Source organism: Denticeps clupeoides, chromosome 16 (assembly GCF_900700375.1).
Source record: "Denticeps clupeoides chromosome 16, fDenClu1.1, whole genome shotgun sequence".
Lineage (NCBI taxonomy): Eukaryota > Metazoa > Chordata > Actinopteri > Clupeiformes > Denticipitidae > Denticeps > Denticeps clupeoides.
The window spans coordinates 13,389,071-13,413,293 of record NC_041722.1 but is presented as its reverse complement, the minus strand read 5'-3'; the positions used below and the strand labels follow the sequence as shown (position 1 = coordinate 13,413,293).

The window sequence follows — 24,223 nt, the reverse complement described above, 5'->3', positions numbered from 1 at the left end:
ACAGATACCTCCTCAGCCGCCACATTCAGAGTCAAGGTCAAGGCCTTCAGCCTGCCCTTCCAGCCAAAGATTGCAGCACATCTGCTTGAGGTCTCAGAGGTAGAGCTCTCTCTCTCTCTCGGAATCTGGCCTGTTTCTCTTTCCACAGTCTGTAAAATCATCAACAAACCCACTGTCAGAAACGCCTACACATTTTTACTCTATTTCTCCCTCTCTCTCTGTGTGCTGCTTGTTATACCAGCCATCTTCTATATCAGCTACACCCTTCCCTCATCGAGCTGAAAGAAGAGCTGTCAAAATGATCATGTGAATTACTGCGATTCAATTACAACAATTTTAACTTTTTAAAGAAATAAATTGCGCCCCGCAGTGGGCTGGGTGAGTCCTCGCTTTGAGCCCATTGACCCCTGTTCGGGGTCTGACCTATGACACTGGCCAATTCAGATAACCTGTGTGTGAACAACACACAGACGGTGGAAATCAGGCACAGACAGAAATACTGCAACATATACAGTCAACATGTTTTAGGGTCTTAAGAAATAATTGGCATCATGAACTTAATTCACTGCATATTTTTTGTATTTGACAAAAATCACACAGTCTATCAGTATGTATATAGCTTTTACTCAACATGCCAATCTTGTGGGTATATTCTGTCTACATTTGGTGAAGTAAATTACAATGTGCAGAACAGTGGTTAAAGAAGCTATTTAATGCACTAAGTAATGTTTTTATGAAATAACAGAAAATACTCAACCAAGATTAACCTCTAAAGTGGCAACAATTCCATATTGTCTAAATGTCAAGTCTGACGTCTGCATTGCTGCAATCTCGTACGCCCCCCTCTTTCATTAACCAACTACGTCCAAAGGTCCTGATGGAATCCCACATTTCTTTGCACACACAGTGAACTGAAAAGAAAGAAAAAAACTCTTGCTGGATACGTCAGAAAGAAAAGAACGGCCAATGCTGCTATCGCTCCCACTGCGCTTCTGCCTTTTAGCATCACAGCTGCTACAAAGCCACGCTGCACCCAGTGAACCCATGTCTTCCGAGTACATTTAATAGTGCCTCTTGTTTACAATCAAAACCAAAAGGAGCAGAAAATTGCCGTCCCTTCAGCGATAAATTGTAGGAGCAGGGGGCCTATCGGCTCCACACGGCTCCACACCACACACGGACTCAATTTAACTAAACATTTATTCTCCACCTCTGACAATATTGATGCAACAGCTCCTGGGAGTCCCAGCACAGTAGACATGGACTCCACATTTTACCACGCTGTGGAAATGTGGGCTTCACACCTAATTCAGTTCATCTGCTAATTGTCGCACAGGCTTAACTTAATATTTTCTGTTCTTTTATTTGCCAGACCAATATTGGGGGGTTGGGGTGGGGTGGGGTATTTATAATGATTACTGTGTTGAGAGCAAAAGTTCAAAGTTCCTGATTAGTGAAGGAAGCAAATCTTTATGAGCTTCATGGTTGTTTCAAGATGCAAGGCTCTTTTTTTTAGTCACATGCACAGAAATCGGTCAATGAAACTGTGACTTAAATCATTTAAAACCAATTAAAAAGAAATAAAAGAACTGAATGCATTGAACGATTGGGTGATGAGAGTATTGAATGAATTGTTTACCGGATTGTTGTCCATGCAGCTAGAGGAAGCCGTGAAGATTGAAACCGGATTAATGCAGGGACAAAGAGAAACCTTAGCGCCCTAAGTCTACTTTGATGGGAAACTTAATTGCGAAGGACAGGACAGTTCCAGGATGCTGAGCACAATAGAGTATCTCTGTCACCTCTGCGTCCCATAGGGAGCATGGCAGCGACCGCTGGGGTCCTTTACTGTCATCTAATTAGTCCTGATCGATTCAGATGTACACAGACAGTCGATCACGACGGACAAACTCTCCTGATTAATCAGAGAATCATTCACGACTCCAGGACACTTGACGCTTTGTTTTCCCTTTTTCTGATTATAGCTGTTCACATTCAATTTGAGGGTCTGCTCTGTATGTTGTCCATTAGCTGGACCATCTAGACCTGCATTCACAGGCGGCTGTGTCCGTACTAAAACACACTTACACTTCAGCCATGCAATCGTATTTTGACCATACTATTCTACAGATGAATGTCAACACATTTCCAGTGTGGACCTTTGTCCATGCAGTCTGACAGATGTTCCACAACTGTTTTTCTTTCTGCAGTCTGTGAAACCATCAACTAGTCCACTGTCAGACACCCCTCTACATTTTTTTGGTTTGTTTTGTTGCACATATCAGCAGTTGATTTTCGCCAGAGAGTAAGCGGATTGCGTTTGCAACAAGAAACGCCGACAGTGATATAAAACCAGCCTGGTGAAAGATCATAAGAACTTCTCTCCATCACACCACAGGACAGGCGAGTGCACCGCCATTACCCCGCCGACAAATGCCCCCCCTCCACAAATATGGTTTCATTTTAAGTAAGAGCCACAAAACATTAACCACCGGATGACCTCATTTGTTAGAAGAAGCCCAGTAATGGAAGAATTACTCGTAAACCTCACAAGCGATCATCTCTCTCTTTACTATCTATCTATAGGTTTTTCTGTTGCTATGTTCAGAGGCAGCTCTAGAGATTTATGGACCGTAGGGCTATGCCTGAGAGGGATGGGACAAATGACACTGGAAGTGAAGGCAAGTTAGAGTTTGAGACAGTACAACATGCACTCTGGTGAAATCAGAATCTGTGCTGTAGCTAAAACGTCGCTCAGTTAAGCCCTTAACTCTCTGGGAATCAGCACCATGGACAGGTTTTCTGCTTATTTAGGTAACTTTGTGTTATTAAAGGCAGCAACTACATAGTCCTGGGAGTTAATAACCAAAAATAAGTCATTTAGTCATCAATTGATGTCATCAGTAAAATGTTTTTCGCATAGAAAAAAAAAAACATATCCAAATTAATTGTATCCAATATTAATTAATACAATGGTACCCACACCTTTAATCAAATCCAACATACTATGCGTGTTACTGTAGAATGACCAGAAATAATCATAGAAATAAACATGGTCGCTTTTCTCTTTACAGCCTTGTTTGCTCAGGTTCTTGATATTTGGTTTCAGTGTGTGACGTCTTTATTAAAGGATGCTCCATATGGGGGCGTGAGCAGCTCTCTCAACGATACAAGTCGGCAAAGAAACTCGTGGAGTGGAGATCAGCTCACATTGCCTGCACTCTCTTGAGCATCTGCAAAACTGGGCTCCAGGCACTGCGGCACAATTGTGTAAGTAGTAATTGTGTAATCATCTAATTGTGGTTACAGTATATCACACTTCATTACTGATGGTTCTGAAGAAGGGTATGCAATGTGCCGAGGCAATTCTTACACTGCTCTAACATGGTGAAATCACAAGGAGAATGCTGAGGAATATTGAATATTCTGTTAATACAGTAGTGATTTTAGGCACCTCTGTCATATGCTATTAAATAGAAGCATTTTTTAATTATATATCACTAAAAGTAGCCATCGTCAGACAGTCTTCTGGAATTATTAATCTAGTTGGTATTGTTAAGTTAAATGAATGCATTGAGTTACACATGCCAGTTCAATTCAAGAAAAAAGCATCTGTAATGCAGCACCTCTCGTTCTGGACTCTGAAGGAGAGTTGTGACACATGACACTGAATGGAATGACCTTTTTTTTTTTTTAATACACTGACCTTGGTGTCAGTGCTGTGGCTGGTGGGTGTAGCTTCATATTTTAAGGCAGCTGGCCATATGGCTACTCTGAGCCAGAAAGCTGCTCTACATACCTGCATAATTTCATGTGGAGAGTTTGAGGAGAAGAGCAGGAAGCCTTGACATCTGCCAGAGTGCAGTTCCTCCAAACAGAAAGTCAAAGTGCACAAGCATGCAAAAAGCCAGGTCTCCGCACACAATGGCTTCACAATTTTCATTTTCATGGTAATTTAGCAGTGCACTAAAATCAGCAGTTTGGAAAGCCAGGGGAAATAAATTTGGAATCATTATGGTTCCGTTTATCTTGTAAATCAGGTTTGTTTTATTGTGTTAAAAACAGACTTGGACAAAAAATGGTCGTGATGTATTATCCATTCACTTTTAAAACCAATGAATATGAGTATTTTTGTAATTAATGCTTTGACAGTACATACATGTAGTACCCTTGTATGAAAAGACATTAATTTAACACAAATATTTTACATTTACACTAAAACAATTTCAGCACCATACAATTTATATAAAGGCAGCATCTGTGCAACTAAGGCTGTACAGTACGAATATGTGGACAATGTTGGAACAATAATAAAAAAAAGTAGGTACATTTAAGTATTAAATAGGTCTACTCACAATAACCATATTTCCATCATGATTATTGAAACATTAAGACAGCACATGTTTATTAATAATAATAATAATAATAAAAATGACAAAACAGGAGACATAGCTGAATTCCACAGTAGTGAAATATATCTAGCACCAGTCAGTCTCCTCCACCTTCAGAGCGTTCAGGACCAGGGGGCTGCGCATGCATGGAACTCTGGGTATTTGTATGACTGTGAATCAGCGCAACGAAAGGCCATCTGGACATCAAGGGTCACATTTTACAATGACTTGTGACCGAACGTAAGTGAGGCTATTTCTCAGGAACACACTTGGACCGTGGCTCTGTCAGTGGCACTTTATTACAAGTGGAGCCCATATTAAACAGAAGATCTATTTTCCAACTGTGAAAGGTCAGGTTATTTTCAAAGGGCCTTTTTAAAAGCCATAACCTTTATTTGCCCCTTTCAGATCAAGTCCTCCACACTAAAGGCCTTATCACAGATCTCTGTGGGAAATGCAACCAGCTCTGTGAGCTCCGGAGCAGAGAGAGATCCCTCTGGGTGTTCCTCAAATGTAGCCAAGAATCTTTTGAGAAAACAATATTAGGCTGGATTGATTATTGTTCATAAGACGTAGAGGGGAGCTGTGAAAAGGCTCTTATTATCTGTGTCTGCATGCTGAACAGAAGTTGTCTTAGCACTCCTGCCACAGTGTTCACCCGGGGCTTTATAAGTGGCCCTAGTGGTAAAGGATGAAGTCGACACCAAACTAACAGCTGTTTCTCAGGTTACCAGGAGCAGGAGAGTGATTCGAGATGGAAAATCCAAATGGTTTCAACCTGGCAAGATTCTGATCACAGTACATACAGCATGAAGTCTTCCAACATCAAGAACATGTACGTAATGTTCTAGTGGTAAATGTTAAGACATCAGGATGCTAGACTCCAATCCATGGATCAACACTGCTTACAATGCAGCAACGACAGATCCCTGCAGTGCTGAGTCATGTGTTGATGTAAGAACATGAAATTAGCATTCTTCAAATGTTCTAACGTGGCCCATAGCTTTGAATCCCAAAAGTTCTAGAAATGCACTTGACTTAAAGACAAGGGCTCATATTCAGAGTGCAGTTCTGTCTTTAAAGGTCATAACGACTGAAGTGAGGATGTGAGTGAAGATCTGCAGCCCTGAAGTGAGATCCTTCGAGAATATGGCCCTGGGGTCCCACACCACAAAGTAGTTTTAATAAAGTCAAGGGGCTTTACCTATTTAGCTGACCAAAAAAAGAGGATGCTTCAATGCTGAACAAAGAAAAGAGTAATTATTCATAATGACTGTCATAATAATAAAAATCATAAATGCTTGAAAAGTCAAAAGAAGCTTGGTGCAAAAACAGTGGACTACATTAAATGCTACATTACATTTCATCCCATTTCAGGCCATGTTTAGATACTTAATAAGGAATAAGCATAAGAATCTCTCATAAATATATTACCATAATGGCCCCTCTTTTCCTAGACTAATTAATACATATTAATCCCACTTTGTGGTGCGGGCCCCATGTTAAATTGTGTTGCCATTTATCATTTATCAAGTCTACTCTTCAAGAGAAAAAGAACACATTTGAACTCACAGTAAGAGAGTAACGGTATTCCACAAGTTTAACCGCCTCACTTGGATTATGCACGTGGAATGTTGAAGGCACGTGGCATCTGCTCCGCTTCTCTCCAAGTCTGTTGCAGCATAACATTTCAATTATCCACTTTGATTTCATCCCAAAGCTGCAATAGCTCAACAAAATCCTTCTGATTTAGCACCTCTAAATTTTGGATTTAGCACCTCAAAAAGAGGTCATCATCACAGACAACGACTCACAAATAGTACCAGTACAGGTAACAGATGAGAAGAAGACATACAATTTTAACAAAAACAAAATACTTATCAGGGAACTATAATAAAATGTCCCAGTGCCCACTTGGGGGTTACTGGCCAGCCAGTGGCATTTGGAGAACAGGGCCAGCTGAATATGATGCTAATATAATGTTTTACTGTACAATCGCCATCCTGTGGGCCAAACTTAAATTCACTTCTAACCTATGAAGTAGTTCGTGTTGGGTTACAGCACAAACAAAAGTGTTTTCAAGCTGTCTGCACAACCTGTCAACCCACCTAAAAAGCACCTTTTAGCGATGTGTCTGCTTATTTGTGTTTTTTTTTTTTTTTTCATTTAATATAACTATTTACTCGCAACATATTAACAATAACCTTAAAAAAAACAACGCTATTGTTTTGTTGGCCACACTGCCGTCATTGACTTTTAGGGGGCACTTTGTTGGCGTAAAAGTCTCTGCAGGTCTGGCAGCAGCGTTGGTACCACCTCATGTCCTCACACAGGTTCTTCTCGCGGATCACCTTACAGTAGACCGTCCACCGGTCCCCGGTGCACTTGTACGTCAGGGCAGCTTTGAGGAGAACAGCAAAGAGGTCAGTGCCACATGAATCACATGCACAAGAGAAACAGACTGCGTTTACGGTCGAGGGGAGCTAGGCTCTCACCGAGTCTTGGTGAAGTGATGGTGTTGACATTGATCTTCTCATTGCATGGCCCCAGGTGGCACTGTCTGTACGGGGGGCTTCAGGATTGCTGGGCAGTCGCTGCCATGACGACCGGTGACGCGGTGCATGCACTGAACCACCCTGGATTGGAGGGCCCTTCCACAGGAGGCAGAGCACTGAAAGCATCACATAATCCAAATAAATTCAACTTTAATTCACTGAAATTTAACTAAAAAAGTATGAGTGTACGATTTTACCCTCCTAGTGTCAAAAAATAAAACCTAGTTCAAGGGCAGTCCTTACATTTTCATCTGTAGTCAATGATCAAGATCTTCTATACTTTAAAACATTAGACATTAAAACATGATGCTCCACAGCATAGCCGTACACTTTACTGGATGCGCCAATAATAATTAGCATAGTTTATGAAAAGATTATGTTGGGAGCTCTATCTGAAAGAAGCTTGACTGCTAATGCTAATGTTACCTTGGCAATTAATTTTACCTTGAGGCCTGGCTTCACACTTAACGAATTATTAAAATGTAATTAGTTGCTCACACTAGTGCCCGTGGAAAGCTTTGTTTCCAGAGCTCTCCACTTGATATGTCTTTGAGTAGATACTCGGCTAATGTGCCACGCTGAAAGGCCCCCGGGATTATCTAATTATGATCATTCGCCGATACTGTGCATCCATGCTCTGCCACATGCCCACCAGTTGTCACCAGGAACCATCGGTCAGATCAGACGTCGCAGATGCTGGATCAGGACGCGACGGCACGTCGCTGGAACATGACGCGTGGAACAGTGTTCTTTGAATAATGCATTTGAGATTACCGCCTGTGAGACAAGCTGGCGGGAAAATGTCAGAGTTGCGGAAAAATTCAGCTGAGATCACAATACTTGTATCTCACATTTGGTGCGTGTTACTGACTGCTAAATTTGTGTAGGAGCATTACTTCGAACTGTTGATAATAAACCTATAGTTTTGAGTTTGGCAAAATGACATGAGTCTGTCAGAAGTAAATACAAAGCAATTTTAAACATGGATAAAGTTTATACAGATATACATGGTTCACAGTGTTTTTGGGAACATTATCTGAATTATTAATTATTTTAAATTAAATGTTGCCTGACTGAATTATTGAAAAAACAAAATAATTTGCTACAAATGTTATTTCATTTAATTTACAATATAAGAAAAACCAGATCATCTCCACGTCATACCCCTTCTAAGCCGCTTTCCCATGTTTGTCTCTGTCATAGTTGTAAACATGTAATGTAGAAATCATTATTAACTCATTGCAAAGTGCATGATTATTTTACATTGCTTGATTGGCAGGCCTAAAATAATAATTGCTAAGTCTAATGTGATCAAGCACACAGACACAATTGTTTAGTGCAAAAGGGCCAACGCATCTTTCATTAAGGCGCCATATATGTAGAATGGACAGAGTGGTAAAAATGGACTCAATATGGCAGCCTGACCATTGTCTCTAAATGTCTAATAAACGCTATGAGCCGTGAAAATCGTGACTTCCAGTAGCGTGTCTGCAGCCCAATGTTCCTTCAAGCTTCAATCTATTATTAATGGAGAATGACAACCTAAACAGGGCCTTTTAGCAATTTCACATATTCTCAAAGAGAATATCCACATCTCGACCGCCACCCCACCCTCGAAGACATCCACCTAATTTGCACTCAGAGGGTAGTGATGGACCAGCATACAGAAGCTGAATGGCATTATAATTGCAACTTGTGCACCAGCAATGCAACCCCATGGAAGAGTGAAGTGGACTGAGGAGCCGACAACAGAGATAAACAGACTCACGATACATGGAGCATCCTGCCAAAAATGGAGTCTATGTTACAGCATAGAAGCGTGGCCACGGCCCCAGTATGACAAAACAATTACACGCCGCTGGACAAGTTTCAAATGCAGCCACTAACTGTGTCATTCTGTTCCAGTACGGCCAAATGTATTTCACATAATTGGACAATGATGACATTCAAATACTGTCTGGATCCAGAGCAAATTAAAAACAATGGAAAAATGATGCTTCACAGGCAGACTATAGGCACTTTGTTTTTTTCAGGCACTATCTTCATTTTGCAGACAGGGTGAACACAACACATCAGCCATTTTCAACTGGCTAAATACCTAATCCCAGTGCAGTAATCTCCTCTAATCCCCAATCAGAACAATCGGGAGGAGATCATTAATGCTGGCTCTGCTATTGCAGAACACAGTCCAGCCCCAATGAGCCGACAGGAAATCAAAACAACAAAAACAGCTCCTATAAAAGAGGTGGATGCGAGTCTGGGCGTTCCCGTCACCTGTTTCCCCACTGCGATGCTCACACTGTGGATATTAACTTCTCAGAGGAAGTGCATGCCCTCCCCAAGATGCTGACAGCTCCGCCTTGATTGTACTCAATGAGAGCGAGAACCGCATGCGGTCCGCATGTGAACAAGAGGCATCTCAGCTTCTAATCAGCATGAATGGCGTCACCGGGTCAGAGCGGGGCATCGAGATGGAAAACCTGATTAGTTTTTCACAAGTTTTTTACAGCTTCACTGAACCACAAACTCAAGTACTGAGCCTGGAAGCAGACTGGTGGCATTTAAACACACACACACACACACAACCTTAAGGAGGCCTTCGATGTTGTCCTGCAGATGCAGACGTCAGGCGGCAGCCGAGAGGCCGCCTTTGGGGCAGGGTCACGGGAGGGGTGGGCGAGAACCTCCCGTTTCCAGTTGATTTTGTCTTTGTGATCTCTGCTTGCCATCACTGTGCAGCGACCTTAAGCCTCTGGTTCAGAGCTGGTTCTTCAAAGTCAACTGTAAAAAACTGAGCATCGAGCTGCTGCACATCACACCATTTCCGATGAAAGGGGGAAAAAAAGTATCCCCTTGTATCAACAGCATCAGAGTCAATTTATGAGCACCGATGCAAGAGCACGACTGTGCCCATTAATAAAAAAATGATAAAAATTGTCTTTGACACTGACTATTATTAAATAATAATAATTAAAATAACAATACCACAGATGAGTGCAGCAAGAAAATCTTTTTTTTTCAATCCTGCTTGACTATGAAAGGAGACTTAAGGCCACAGATCAGATGATCTAGCATAAACCTTCAGAATCTGTTTTTTTTTTTGGTTGTTGTTGTAAGGGGCAGCAAACACTATCAAATATGCTTTGCAAGCGCTATTGTTCCCCCCTCATTGTCAAACAGGGGTCTCAGGAGTCTGCCTTATTTAGCCACTTTAATGAAAAATTGGATTAGCCCACGCTTCTCCGCAGTCGGCAGATTTCACCCGGCAAAGTGGCGCTCATTACTAGAATGTGCTGGAAAGGCACTGTTACCGTGTTTTTCTAGGAGATTACCCAGAGGCCTCTGGGGGCGCAGTGAAGTGGGATGGTGATGGGGTTGTCGTGAGCTTGGCACTCAACTGAGGCAAATGCCTATGCGCAATGGATGTATGGACGGACACCCCACAGCTATCATGTCTCCCGTGAGGCTGTCTGTCCATCTGGGCCAAAGACAGGTGAAACTAGAAGCAATAACAACTCAAAAAATCTAGATGGCTGCTACACTAACTTTATTCCCACGGCAACTACTGTCATAATCATCATGCTACCATAAAAACTGTCTGTACTCGCCTGTATTTTCCCAAGAGTCGTAAAAGTGCAAAAAAAGATCAGACGACCCTTCAACACGCTGTGCATCACGTGAGGTTACAGCTTCGGCTGAGATACGCCTTCAAACGCTGGGTGCCGGCGGGTTGCAGACTCCGCTGAGAAACTAGTTCAGCTTGTCACTGCAACAGACTACTGCAAGTCAGACTACTGTCAAGTCAAAAGCATGCTCAGCCCGGGATCGTGCCACCATCAGCAAAAGCAGCACAAATCAGTTGGATATAACTAAACAGCTTGGGAGAAATAAGTAGGCATGAGTAAATATATTATTATACCTCCCAGTTGCAACGGATTATCAGTGTTTAGAACATAGAACGGGTGGCAGTAGCCTATACACACTCGCCTATGAACCAGAAGACCCAGGTTCAAATCCCACTTACTACCATTGTGTCCCTGAGCAAGACACTTGCTCCAGGGGGGACTGTCCCTGTAACTACTGATTGTCGCTCTGGATAATGGCATATGATAAATGCTGTAAGTGTAAATGTAAACATATAAAACAGCACCAGTAGATTCTCTAACTTTATTTAAACAAAGCGACACTTGCTTCCTTGAAAGTGCTATACACTATCTATTATAATTATTATAGGATTATTTTAGAACTGTCTAGTGAATGGGGTCTCAAGTGATCAAGGTAGATTACAGTATAAGGCCAATTTACACCGCATCACCCCTGTTGCTGTTATTCTAGACTTTTTTCAACAGAATAAACTCACTGAACGGGAAAACATGCACATGGCACACTTAATTTAAGAAACTGATGCGTCACAATTAAATCAATAAAAACATGGAGATCAGTAATTGGTATACTGATACTTTCTGAGATATCGAATAATTAAGCAATAACCCACTCAAGGTCACACTGTAGCTGGATGAGTTGCTGGCACTGGAGACATGAGGAGGAAGGTTGTAAACACAGTTAATCAAAGCTTTACTGAGATTCTGAGAAGCTTCCACATGGGATGACGCTATGAAACAAAGCCGATGTGTGGGCTAATGCAATTATTATTAATTAGATATTGTCATTCTCAGGATTCCTGTCAGCCAATCAAAATGTCAGGTTTGAAATAACTGTGGCGTGATGCCACAGTTATTCTTTCACGTTGAACTTTACTAAATGTACTTTCAGGAAGCGTAGGTGTTGATGCACATATTTTTAGTAAAGAATCAAAAGAGTCAAAAAAAGACAGAGGGCTTTATTACAGATTTGAGGAAAAAAAATTCTAAATTCCAGCACCCCAGAAAAGCCTCAATATGTCACAGAAATCTCAGAGCAAGAGAAAGAAAGAGCTTTGACATTTTCAGAGAAATAATGATTGGAAAACATATGATTTATCTTGCAAATTATAGACAAGTTAGACTGCCAAGAAAACAAAAATAATTAATGCAAATGTTGAATATATAATGTATACATTCATACCGTCCTTCTCTCATCTGGGATCTGCAGGGGACTGGTTCAAAGACTCTATGGATTCTGGCATCGTATAATCTATAATCTTTTAAATTATCTATTGAGTAAATATAATACCTAATAAAATGTAAATGCTGTGCAATTAATGACAAGATGCTTCGGTCTACAGATGCAGGATCCACATATACTGTATGTAGTCTGAAATATGTGTAGTAGTCTTGCAAGTATTAAAATTAACTACAAAATGCCATGGTCCAGATGGTGCTGATGCTGATTTGTACATTTCCATTTCAACATGCTGTGTGGCAGGTAGCTCACTACTTATTCATTTGTTGTCAACCACAGTGAGTAGCTAGCCAGTGCGGTTGGCTAATTGCAGCCATAACCATCAGTGTCCCCCTAAGCAGCAGTCAGTTGACCAATTTGTTACATAGAATGTGAATATACTAATCATACAGAGTCTCACTGGTGCAGTGTACAAGCAGAAGGAAACGCAGTTTAACAGATATCGCACGTCTTTTAAAACAACAACTCTCCAAAATGGCATCACTGGGAGACTGGGAGAAAAATTCTGGTGCATAACTGTTCACTCCGCCAGCTATTAGCTGAACTTGTGATGGTTCGCCCCTCTCAATTGCCTCAGCTATTGTAACACTGAAGACTACCAGTTCACACCTCTTCAGAGGCAGGTATTTTGGTCAATAAGCAGAGAATGAGCTATAGCCACCGTGCTACTCTCACGTGGTACAGGATGGCTCGTCTTCCACATCTTGTCAAAAGCTGTTTTTTTGAATGCTCCAAAACCAAATTCTTAAAAAATTCCTTGGAATGTTACATTGTTCTTCATAGTACATGGTTCTGTGTGATTTGACAATTGCATGTTGCTGTTGATCCAAGGTTAACTCAACTCAAATTGCAGCATATTTTCTTCCAGGATAGAAAACATTAGGGAAATCTGTGCATATTGTACATTACATATTCATTTTAATCAAGAGGTTTTGGGAATATTTCTGATTTAATTCAAATGGTGGTAGTAGCCTAGTGGGTAACATCCTCACCTATGTACCAGAAGTCCCAGGTTCAAATCCCACTTGCTAACATTGTTTCCCTGAGCAAGACACTTAATTCTAAGTGTCTCCAGGGGGTAAATGTAAATGTAAATGTTTGATTAATCAATTTACACATATAACCACCGGATGGTTGATTTGGTCTCAAGGCCGCTTAAACCCAAACACACACACAACTACATGGGATCAAAAATGTTTGCTAATATTTCACGAGATTCCAGAGTATTGACAGATGATGACTCTGCTGATTTTCTAAATGGTGACCAGTTTAGAATTTAAAGTGAAGTGATTGTCATTATGAAGTCAGCAAGCATCCATCACCTTTGCTCAGTTGCACCTTGATGGTTCGGCAACTTCCTGATTGGCCCGTTTCCTTACCTGCTAGGTCACCACTGCCCCCATTTCTGAGCAGTGTCAAGCCTGTAACAACCAGCACTGGCTGAAAAAATGTGTATAAAGCTCATTTCATTTAAAAATGGGTTTAGTGTATATAGCCATGTATTTTCCTATGCATTTGTCTCTTTAGTACAAGTATGACACTGTAGGCGGTGACAGTGGCTGCACACTTGTGACAAATTAGGATCAATGACTGTTCAGCTTCAGCGCGTTTACTTTTGTAAGCAACGCAGGCCTTGGGAGAAAATGAATAACTAGGCAATAACTAACCGGCTTAGCGATACGAAGAGCTTGCTTTTATTAATCAAGAGAGCTATTAGGCAATGAGAAGGAGGATGTCTGTACCTTTGACCAGTCTCCAGTCTTCCACTCGTAGCACTGGGAGTGGTCCTCGCAGGGTTCCTCCTCCGCTGGGCGGGACAGAGGGTCACAGCGGCCCTGGGGATTGGTGCAGGTCACAGTGCGACTACGGGAACCCTGACCACAGGCAGACGAGCACTGAAAATGAGAAGGGGGAGAGATGGATGAAGGGGGGAGGACGGAGGGGGAGGGGAGGTTGCTCGTTTATGAGCGCCCCCATGTAGAGTCACATTAGCAGCTCTCTTGCAGTCTCCTTTAATGAAGTGAAAGACTCGAGGGGAGGGAGAGAGAGAGAGAGAGAGAGACAGAGAGAGAGAGGTACTGCCACACTGCCCTCAACAGGATTCTGGAACACACTACCGCAAATTCTGTATTTTAACAACATCTGGGAATTCACTCCGGTATTACAAGAGAATATATTTAGTCTATAATTACATAGGAACAACAACAGGAAAATCAGACCTCAATCCACTGATTCACCAGTTCAATGTTTCAAATCATATACAGTGGATCAAAAAGTATTTGGCAACTTGTTCCCCTTAAAAATATGAGATAGGTGTGTAATTTTCATTATAGGTACACTTCAACTGTGAGAGACAAACAAATCCAGGAAATCAGGAGATTCAGGAGATCTAAGAAGATCTGCATGGAACAATGGGCCAAAATACCAGATATGGTGTGTACAAACTTGATGAAGTCCTACAGAAAACATTTGACTTATGTCATTGCCACCAAGGTTACATTACAAATTATTGAGGTGATCTTTTGCCATTGACCAAATACATATTTCCTGCACCATATGCAAATAAAATATTATTTTTTATTCTGTCTCTCACCGTTTCAAAATGACTGACTTCTCTCATGCTTTTTAAGTAGGACAACTTGCACAGTTGGTCCCTGGCAAAAATGTTTTGCTCCACTGTAGTTTAGCTACCACATGAAACATAAGTGAAAGTGATTGTCATTGTGACACACTGCAGCACAGCACACAGGGCACACAGTGAAATGTGTCCTCTACTTTTAACCATGGTGAGCAGTGGGCAGCCATGACAGGCACCTGGGGAGCAGTGTGTGGGGACTCAAACTGGCAACCTTCTGATTATGAGCCCGTTTCCTTACCCGCTACCCGGGGAGCAGTGTGTGGGGAGAAATGGAGAAATGCTAATCCAGCCAGACAATATTCCTTCTACTCCCCAGATTTTACTTAAGAATTGACTGTCACAAACTCTCAGTACCATAGTATCGTCATCATTGACCATAGACTCCTCCTTTTACCTAATAGCAGTGCAATCCATCGAACTTGGCATTTGGATCCAAGAATATGATGGCCCATCCATCGAAGAAACGGAACAACTTCTCCAAGAAATTACACTACGAACACAGTGACGAAGCAGGCAGGCTGTTGCTTCATCAACTACGGTGTAAAAAAGTTCTATCCCTGAAATCCGAATAGCACCAAATGTAACCTCTACCCATCTGCAAATTATTAATAACCACTTCAGGAATTATTATGCTGATATTTACATGTCAGAGGCCACAGTTGACATCACAGAGATCCAGGCATTTTTAGACAGTCTTGAAATTCCACAAGTTGATTCCAAGGCAAAATGAACTATAGATGCATCTATAACATCTCAGAAAATCATGCATGCTATTAACTCTTTAACTTGCAGTAGGACAGCTGGATCTCGATTGAAATTCTATAAAACATTTTTCCAATAAATTGGCATCCATTCTCTGTTCTCTATTTGAAAAACATACTACATACAGGTAGAATGCATGAAACAACGAACCAGGCTGTCTTGGAGCACGTCTGGGTTCAGACCAGGGCTTATCACCTCTGATCAAACAGGGCGTATGTTAGACAGACAATAGTTTTTAACATGCGGCACCTTTTCAATATAATTTACTCTGGCCAATCCAGTGACAATGCCGAAAGGCGATCTGTTTCAGGTACTGAAAAAATTTGGCTTTTGCTCCACTTTTATATCCTGATTTGGCTTAATCTATGAAGCCCCACAGGCAGCTATGCGTACTATCTTTATCAATTCAACTTTCTTCGCTCTGCAGCATGGAGTCAGGCAGGGCTGCTGTTTATCACCGTTCCTGTTCAATTTAGCAATTGAACCTCTGGCCTGATGACAGGGTGCCTGGGCTGTGAGAGGGGGTCTTACTCACAAGGTTTGACTTTATGCTGACGATTTGCTTTTATATCTCTCTGACCCTTCTTCCTCCTTGCCCTATCTTACTGACTTACTGAACAGTGTCAAAAGAATATCGGAATATAAATTACATTTCACTAAACGTGAAATCAGTAATCTAGCACTCAGTCTTAACTATGACTTTACTGTAAATAAGTCCTTTACCTATCTTGGTAAAAAGGTTACACACTCTTACAAGAAGCTATATGAAGTAAATCTTAAAAACGATCTTAAGTGGTGGTCATCCTTCCCTATTTCTCTGACAGGTCACAGTTAAACACAGTTAAAATGCGCCTTTTAGTTGTTGCCTCTTCTTTTTTCCAAGAATTGCACTCCCAATTTCTTCATTTATCTGGAATTGTCACGCTGGCTGGACATTGCAAAGAAGAAGGCTGCATATGCACAACGTCATGACACAGGGGTTTAATATTTGGTAGATAGGTCAAGGGAAACATCACCAAACAATGACCCGGCCACATTTGGACACAGCCGACACCGCCCTGCTGAGATCCAAGGAGCCACGACTCGCCGGGAGGACACAGCCAGGCCCCATGTGGGCTTCATGTTCAGCAGGGTCCCGACACGTCCGATGAGTTTTGCGGATGGTCGAGGACGCCTGCCCCACAGTCCCATATCTGGTGGCATTGAATATGAGAAGCGGCCATTCAGCGGGGTATGCCAGAGACTGACCGGAGTGGCGGGCACCTGCGGACAGCGGACAGGATACCGGTCCACCATAGATGAGCTGTGCTTTGGCCCGGGCCTGAAGCCATCAGTGCAGGACAGCCGCCACCTTTCCTTATGGACTCCAGATGGTATTCACACCTCCTTTTTCTGCCTCAGGCACTGCATAATACAGTTTAACGTTTTACATCGACAACACTTTTCCAGCGACCGGATAGCTGACATTTATCCATTAGATGCCTTAGATGTCATCGGGGTCCAGCCACAGTGAGTCACATGTTCTGGTCTTGTCCATCACTGCCCACGTTTGGGGTTTTGGGTTTTTAAGTTCTTTGTTTTTCCAGTTTTGCTACTCAGTTGTTACTTATGTTGTTATGCTGGTTTGATGTGTGTAAATTCGACCTTTTACACATGTAATAGGTACACATGTATTGATGATTGTTGGAAAAATATAAAAAAACAGTTACAGGGACAGTCCGCCTGAATCAACTAAGCATTTTACAGCATTTATCAGATGCCCTTATCCAGCACGACTTACAATCAGTAGATACAGGAACAGTCCTCCCTGCAGACACTCAGAGTTAAGTGTCTTGCTCAGGGACACAGTGGTAGTAGGTGGTTTGAACCTGGTACTTTGTGGTGCTAAGCATTTCTAATGTTGCCATGCAGGTCTGAAATCAAAATCCACCAACAGGCCTGTAGTGTACATGTAGAGCTGGTATGACTTTAGAATGACACACCTTGGACCACTCAGAGGCCTCCCACACGGTAAGACAGTCTCTCCCTTCGCAGCCCTGTATGGCCAGGGGTTTGGGGCTCAGGCAGTACAGGTCCCTGGTGCTGATGTAGGAGCCGTTCTGTAGCTGGTAGACACACACCACATCCCGCAACTGCAGACCCTTTCCACAGGTTACTGAGCACCGACCCCAGTCGCTAGCTGCCCACCTGACAGAAAGACAGGGAGAAATACATATCCTGTATCAAACCCCTTCCACACCAGAGAGAAGTGAAACAGGCTAGTAACTAGGAGAGAAACCATCAGATTTGAAATTTGCACATAAAAAATTGATTAAGAAATGATTGAAGGGTGTGGACATCTATGGGTGTGTAGGAGCTGAAAACATCAACAGATTTTGAAAGGAAATTAATAAATATGGGTTACATTGTCTTAATCATCCCCACACATACAAAACATACATGCCTGTGTCAATCTAAGCACCAAAAAAAAAATCGCCCTGAGCTCTAACTGCCCTGAGCTCTAATCTCAGCATGAACTTTCATAAACCTTGATTCCTGTGACACAAAGCCTGTCTTGAATGCCTTACCTGTCTTTTTAAATAGTCAGTGATCTCCCAAGACTCATTAATTAAAGACCCTCAGACACCAGCTTTGAATTCTATCTCCATATCTGCCGCAAACGTGCAGCACACAAAGAGCCCCAGAGGCTTAAAATGCGAGGAACCCCTTTATGCAATCTGCGGTTGATGGACACGAGGGCCTGTGATGTGGACTAAAATGGGTTTCAGTGAGCCATTAGGTAAGAAACCCGCCCACGCTGTAAAACTTAACACTGCACAGTTAAAGCACATTAAAGCTAAGGGCCCTGGCTGCCAACGCAAGGGCACCCTGGTCATAAAACACCGCAAGACCAATCCGTTGGTTAAACCGCATCAAAGCACAGTTCCAGAAATTTCCACGCACTAATAAGAAACGTGAGGTGAAAGAAGTTTTGATTTGTAGTGGAGGGCTTTCTTCAATTTCGTTCACTACTGCTACTTTTATTGAAGACAAGGCTATAATATTTCAATAACAGGCAAATGTGCCTCTGTGATAACACCAGACCAAACTCACAAAGGAAAAAAAAAAAAAGCATAAAAAAGCAGAAGCCTTCATAACTTTATATTGCATTTGCATGAGCTCTGCACACACTCTTCCCTCATTTCGAGACGTTCGATGCAGATGAGCACCAAACTGGGCTCGGGGTCTTACCGATACTGGCACGGGTGGGAGTTGCAGTGACGTATTTGAGGTGCCGGACGGTTGTCGGGGTGACAGTAGCTTTCATTCACAAGGGTCATAGTCTTGTTGATGAGCCTCGTGCAGGAGACCACAGTTCTTCTTTCACCTAAACAAACGCAGAAATTCAAGCCTTTGTCACACATTAGCCATCTTCAGTTTGAGCTCCTTGGCCATCATTAAGCATAAACATACATGAAGGAGATATGCACTATTCATTAAAAAGACATTTTGAGAAATTTGGTAGATGATCCGTATCACTTTATGCTGTGATCAGAATATCAACGTAAACTAGATACAGGTGGAGTGTAAATGAAAGCTCCCAGTAGATACAGCTTAATGCTGAAAACTGGAGAAATACTACACGGCATACACTGTATTTTACACCCTCTAGCCACAAAATTAAAATCACCTGACTAATATTGGGTAGCTGAACTGGATCGAGTCGTGGACTTCATAAGACCTTCATAAGAAGGTGACAAGTGGTATCTGGCACCAAGAAGTTAGCAGCAGATACTTTAGAAGATGCAATAGCACAATCCACTGATGCTTCATTATATTGTGATCAGGGAAACCTGGAGGCCAAGTCAACGTGTTCGGCCAACTGTTTATGAACACGTTTTGCACGTTCACTACTATTCAGTTCAGGTGGTTTTTATTTTTGTGGCTCATTAATATATTAGAAACACATTAAGCCATTGTCCAGAGCCACCATGTTAAGTATGGAGGGCAGTCATGCAGTAGTAATGCAGCCACCAGCTTTTCTCTGTTATGAAGACACACAAGCTATTAAAGCCGATATATATGTTTATATTTACAGTAAGCTGGCCAACTGGCCAAAATGTAATTGAGCCTTAACTAACCTCTGACTGTACTGTCTAATTGGCCATCAAATACTGAATAAAATTAATTAGAAATAATGACCTTGGTGACGAAAGGGCTATTTTATGATATCAACTGGACCAAATTAGTAATGGGTGACGCGGTGACCCTAGCAGACAATATGAAATGTGCTTGAAATCTGCCTTTAATGAATTCATAGCAACAACAGAAGCACTGTGCCAAGACGGAGGATAAGCTCATTAATTTTCAGTTGAGATAAATGTGCCAAGTCAAACCACATAGTCAAAATAATATCACAAGAGCACGGAGTGATTATGTACACACCAATCTGTACACAGAATGGAAATGATTTTCTTGCAGCATGCATTCAGCATACACATGTTTACATGCACTAATTTGAAAAGTGGTAATCAAGAAACTTTCCTCCCATTGCAAATGGGCTACATAAAAAATGAGCTGATAAGCAGACAATGGAGTATTGTAAGTCCCTAAAAAAATGTGACTAGCATACACAGACACTGTGACATTTGTCGGAACTAAAAGAATGAAGCACATTTGTGACTTTGTGTCTGTGTTTATTTATATACATACAAATACATGGATGGAGATAGACATTAAACATCATTGAGTATTTATCCAATAACGTAAACATCCTTTAAAATCTTCCATCTTAGAGCATTGTAAAATTAAACTGTCTGGATCATAGGTTTCTTTGTAAACTGATGAATGATGAATCTCTTGATAAGTTGAACTGGAATAGAATGATTGATTTAATGTAAGATTCAGCAAGTTTGTGAGCAACACCTTTTTCATTCAAAAATTCTCCATGCTAATCAATATATCATATATCAATATATCCAGAAATAGATAAACAGGCAAAAACAAGCAGAACAAGCTATGAAGGCATATCATAATATACAGCAATATAAGGAAGTACTCTGATTATGAACATGCTAATGATTCAGTCTGAGTCATCACAAAATCCTGTTTATAATTTGTTGAGGCCTCAATGTAAAATATTGATTGTCGATATTAATATTAAAACACTAACTGATACAGAACTTTATCCAACATTCACCACATTTGTTTATGGTGTTTAGTTTGAAAGTCTGACAATGCAGTGGTTTGAGGCAAATAAAATATTGAAAGAACATGAGAGGAGAGGCATTTATCCTTGCTTAAGCATTTATGTGGCGTAAATCAGTTAGTTTAATTACATTTAATTGGCATGCACTTATTTGGCATTTGCTTTTATCTTTGAGAGTCAGAATCAAATCGTCTTAATGCATAAGATGCACTCAAATGAGCTGCAGAAAACTACCGTAGTCGTTCAGCAAAAAGTGCTACAAGGTATTACATCTAATTAACACAATGGCTTACATGTCTCTTCTAAACACTTCAGCATGATCAATAGGCCACTGCTGTGTGGAAATTGAGTTGGAACTGAGTTGGTAGGGGGCAGGGGCACCCGTGCCACTGGCGCCCAACGGGCAGGAAGAAGCGGTGATGGTTCTCTCCCCACGGCCCCTGTCTCAGCCCCGTTTGATGTGCTGCTTCAGAGACTCTGCCCAGACGGCTGCAACTTCCAGATTAATTCAAGCAGCATGGGGGCACATATGCGACGCATTCAAGATTACAGCGCCACATCAGAAGCAGCCGCCTCAGACGCGCATGAGAGAGAGTAAAGCAGGATTGCCACTCTGATTCTCCACGCAGGGAACCAGTGCTTCCCCCCTACCATGTCATAAAATCCTCCAAAAAACTGGACCCTGCAGCATGTCCACTAGTCAAGGTCAAATCCACACATTATACAGCCCAGAAACGCAACTATACTGACAGGTACCGTGCCTAACTAAAACAAGAAGCATCTGTTGAAAAGCATGGTGCCTCAAGAGGAATTCTTTCTACAATACCAATTCCAATTATTGTTTTTTTTTACAAATGTTCACTCATTTTGAATTTGATGCAAAGTTGTAGAGGAAACACCCGTTTCACAGGCTCATTGGAAACAGGGGATTGTCATGATTTTGTATAAAAGGAGCATCCCCAAAAGGCTAAGTCATTCACAAGCAAGGATGGGGCGAGGTTCACCACTCTATGAACAACTGTGTAGGCAGTTTAGGAACATCGTTTCATAGTGTATAATGGCAAGAAATCTAGTGATTTCATCATCTATTGTCCATAATATAATCAAAGATTCTGAGAATCTAGAGAAATCTCTGTACGTAAGCGGCAAGGTCAAAAACCAACATTGAATGTCCATGACCATCGATCCCTCAGGCGGCACTGCATTAAAATCCATCATCATCCGAATTTTTATGAGTGCAAAGTTCAAGGCCAGCTGTTTTGTGATGGTATGGGGGTGTGTTAGTGGAGCCATGACAGGCACCCGGGGAGAAGTGTGTTGGGACGGCACCTTGCTCAGTGGCACCTCACTGGCACCTTGGTAGTTCGGGGTTTGAACTGGCAACCTTCAGATTACGAGGCCACTTCCCTACACGCTAGGCCACCACTGCCCCAATAGTATATTCAGTTGAACATAGATTTACATTTACATTTACAGCATTTATCAGCTATAAAACAGAGGTAAAATGAAAGGTTGTCTGGGTGGTGTTTTAATATGTGGAAGGTGGGACAGAAGTAAAAAGAATGGACATGGCCATGGCTGACCTCCACCACACTGGACGTTGCAGTCCTCCCAGCTGCTGTGGGTCCACAGGTAAAGGTGCTCTGGCTCTCTCTGCACCTCGCTGGTGTTCTCCTGAGACTGGTTCTGGGACACTGTGTACTCATAGTGGATTCCATACATTTGGTCATGGAACAAAAGCACCTTCATTTGGCAAACATGAAAAAGAATACGTATATAAGATATATGCAACACAAGGGCCTTGTTATCAAGTGCAGCCAATGAAAATTATACAGGTGTTTCAAATTCATGTAAACGTCATGCACAACATATAGTTTCCATGATCTATAACTTGATATACCTTCAAATTTTATAATCCTCACAGATGCATATAACTCCTACAAAACTCCTTATAAAACACTAAACCCTCACACGTAATCTGCTGCAAAGGTTCTCAGCATAGAGAAACACTCCAGTGTGCGTAATTGGGTCAATAAGGGTCCGGTTAACAGGAGGTGTTCTTCTGGGTGGTTCACACGCTGTAATTTAGGGTAAAAAGGGGCCAGCCTCTTTCCCCATAATGGCTTGCAGCAAGGAGGGTGAAGAAGACCCCTGTACACGATAGCAGGTGTGCACAATTTGAATCTGATACCAATTTTCGTAACGTGTCACGAGGCATGATCTGAGTAGGACTAAGCTGCGAACGATAACAGATCTCGGGCAATTTGGAAATGTTTTTAATCCAATCTGCCCTCAGAGTCCTTGAGGTTTAACTTGAGCCTGTCGGGCAGAAAAGAAGGCCACCGAAGAGCTGCGCTTCAGCGTCATTTTTCCCTGAGATAGAAATCTGTGCAGGGATGTAAACATTTGAGCCGTTTGAAGTCAAGTTATTGAGATCCAAAGGTTATTTAGCTTTTTTCTTTCCATAAATCCTTGGCTTCGAGTGAAGGCTGCCTCATTCCTCATTGATGTTAATTGTAATCTCTCCCTCGAGGTTCCTGTAGTTTAATTGACAACTTCAGAAAACGTGGGGAGCAGTTTGACTTAATCTCCCACACTGGACCGAATCAGCTCTATGGAAGATCCTAAATGAAACAAGGTGCTAAAAGGATCCCGTTTCAGTTTCACTCATTTCCTATGCTTTAGCTTACTATGAAGAGGCATGATGTCATGTTGAAACCAAAGAGTCATATATACATTTCATGGGGAAAAGAAGAAATTTGTTCCAGATTTCCCAGGATTTTGAAGGTTCCAGGTCAACCATGGAACTGTCCCAAAACATGTTTAAATTGTGGCCTAAAAATCGCCAGGCTGTGGCGTTCTGGATGCTGTTTGCTTGTTTACCCTGGACCACGAACAGTGTGAGTGTCTTAAGCCCAATGGCAACTCTGTATACGACACATGTTTTCCAGTTGCTGATCGTCGCCACTTGCAGGCAAGTCAACGTGTTCTTTTCCACTGGACGCATGAACAAACAGGCCTGAAAGGTGTGAAGGCAACACCCACTGGATCAAAGATAGACCTGTTGCTGGAGGGACACCGCAACGGTAATAGCTTTACCATGAGGTGGAGTGGCGTTAGTAGGTCCCTTGGCAGACATTTTCTCCCACAGCCCCCGCCTCACGTAGCGGACCGTTGTGCCGGCAAGCTCGAACTCCCCGGGCAGCTCAATCTTCCAGTCGCTGTTGATGGATCTCTTGCTGGAGTCCTTCAGTGCTGTGACATTCAAATCATACAGATTAATGACGTGTTAATCCGCGTGCCATCGGAATAACAGTCACCGCTGAGAGGCAATTTGTCAGCGTGACTTTATTTTCAATAAAGTACAACACGTCTTTTTACAATCCAGTGTAGTACACATTAAATTAAAACCACTCTAAAAGGAGCATGAACAGCACTGTCAACTATAAATACATAGTCAAGCACTAAAACTTTCACAGTATCGTAAACCGGAGGCTGCAGAAAACAACTGTCTAATAAATCCCACAATTTGATGCCTTTAGACCTATAATTGCAGCAAATGATTCAC

General features: G+C 41.9%; 1 protein-coding gene across 1 annotated transcript in view; it reads right to left on the bottom strand.

The window, feature by feature from the left end:
- Positions 1-6,548: 6,548 nt before the first annotated feature.
- LOC114766322 (A disintegrin and metalloproteinase with thrombospondin motifs 17-like) overlaps positions 6,549-24,223 on the bottom strand; it is a 68,305-nt gene continuing 50,630 nt past the window's right edge. The window contains 9 exon segments of the mRNA XM_028957028.1: positions 6,549-6,792; positions 6,887-6,960; positions 6,962-7,062; positions 13,810-13,962; positions 17,450-17,654; positions 18,699-18,834; positions 22,239-22,398; positions 23,755-23,773; positions 23,775-23,910. Of these exon segments, the coding sequence (XP_028812861.1) occupies positions 6,638-6,792; positions 6,887-6,960; positions 6,962-7,062; positions 13,810-13,962; positions 17,450-17,654; positions 18,699-18,834; positions 22,239-22,398; positions 23,755-23,773; positions 23,775-23,910 (1,139 nt within the window). The 3' untranslated portion in view covers positions 6,549-6,637.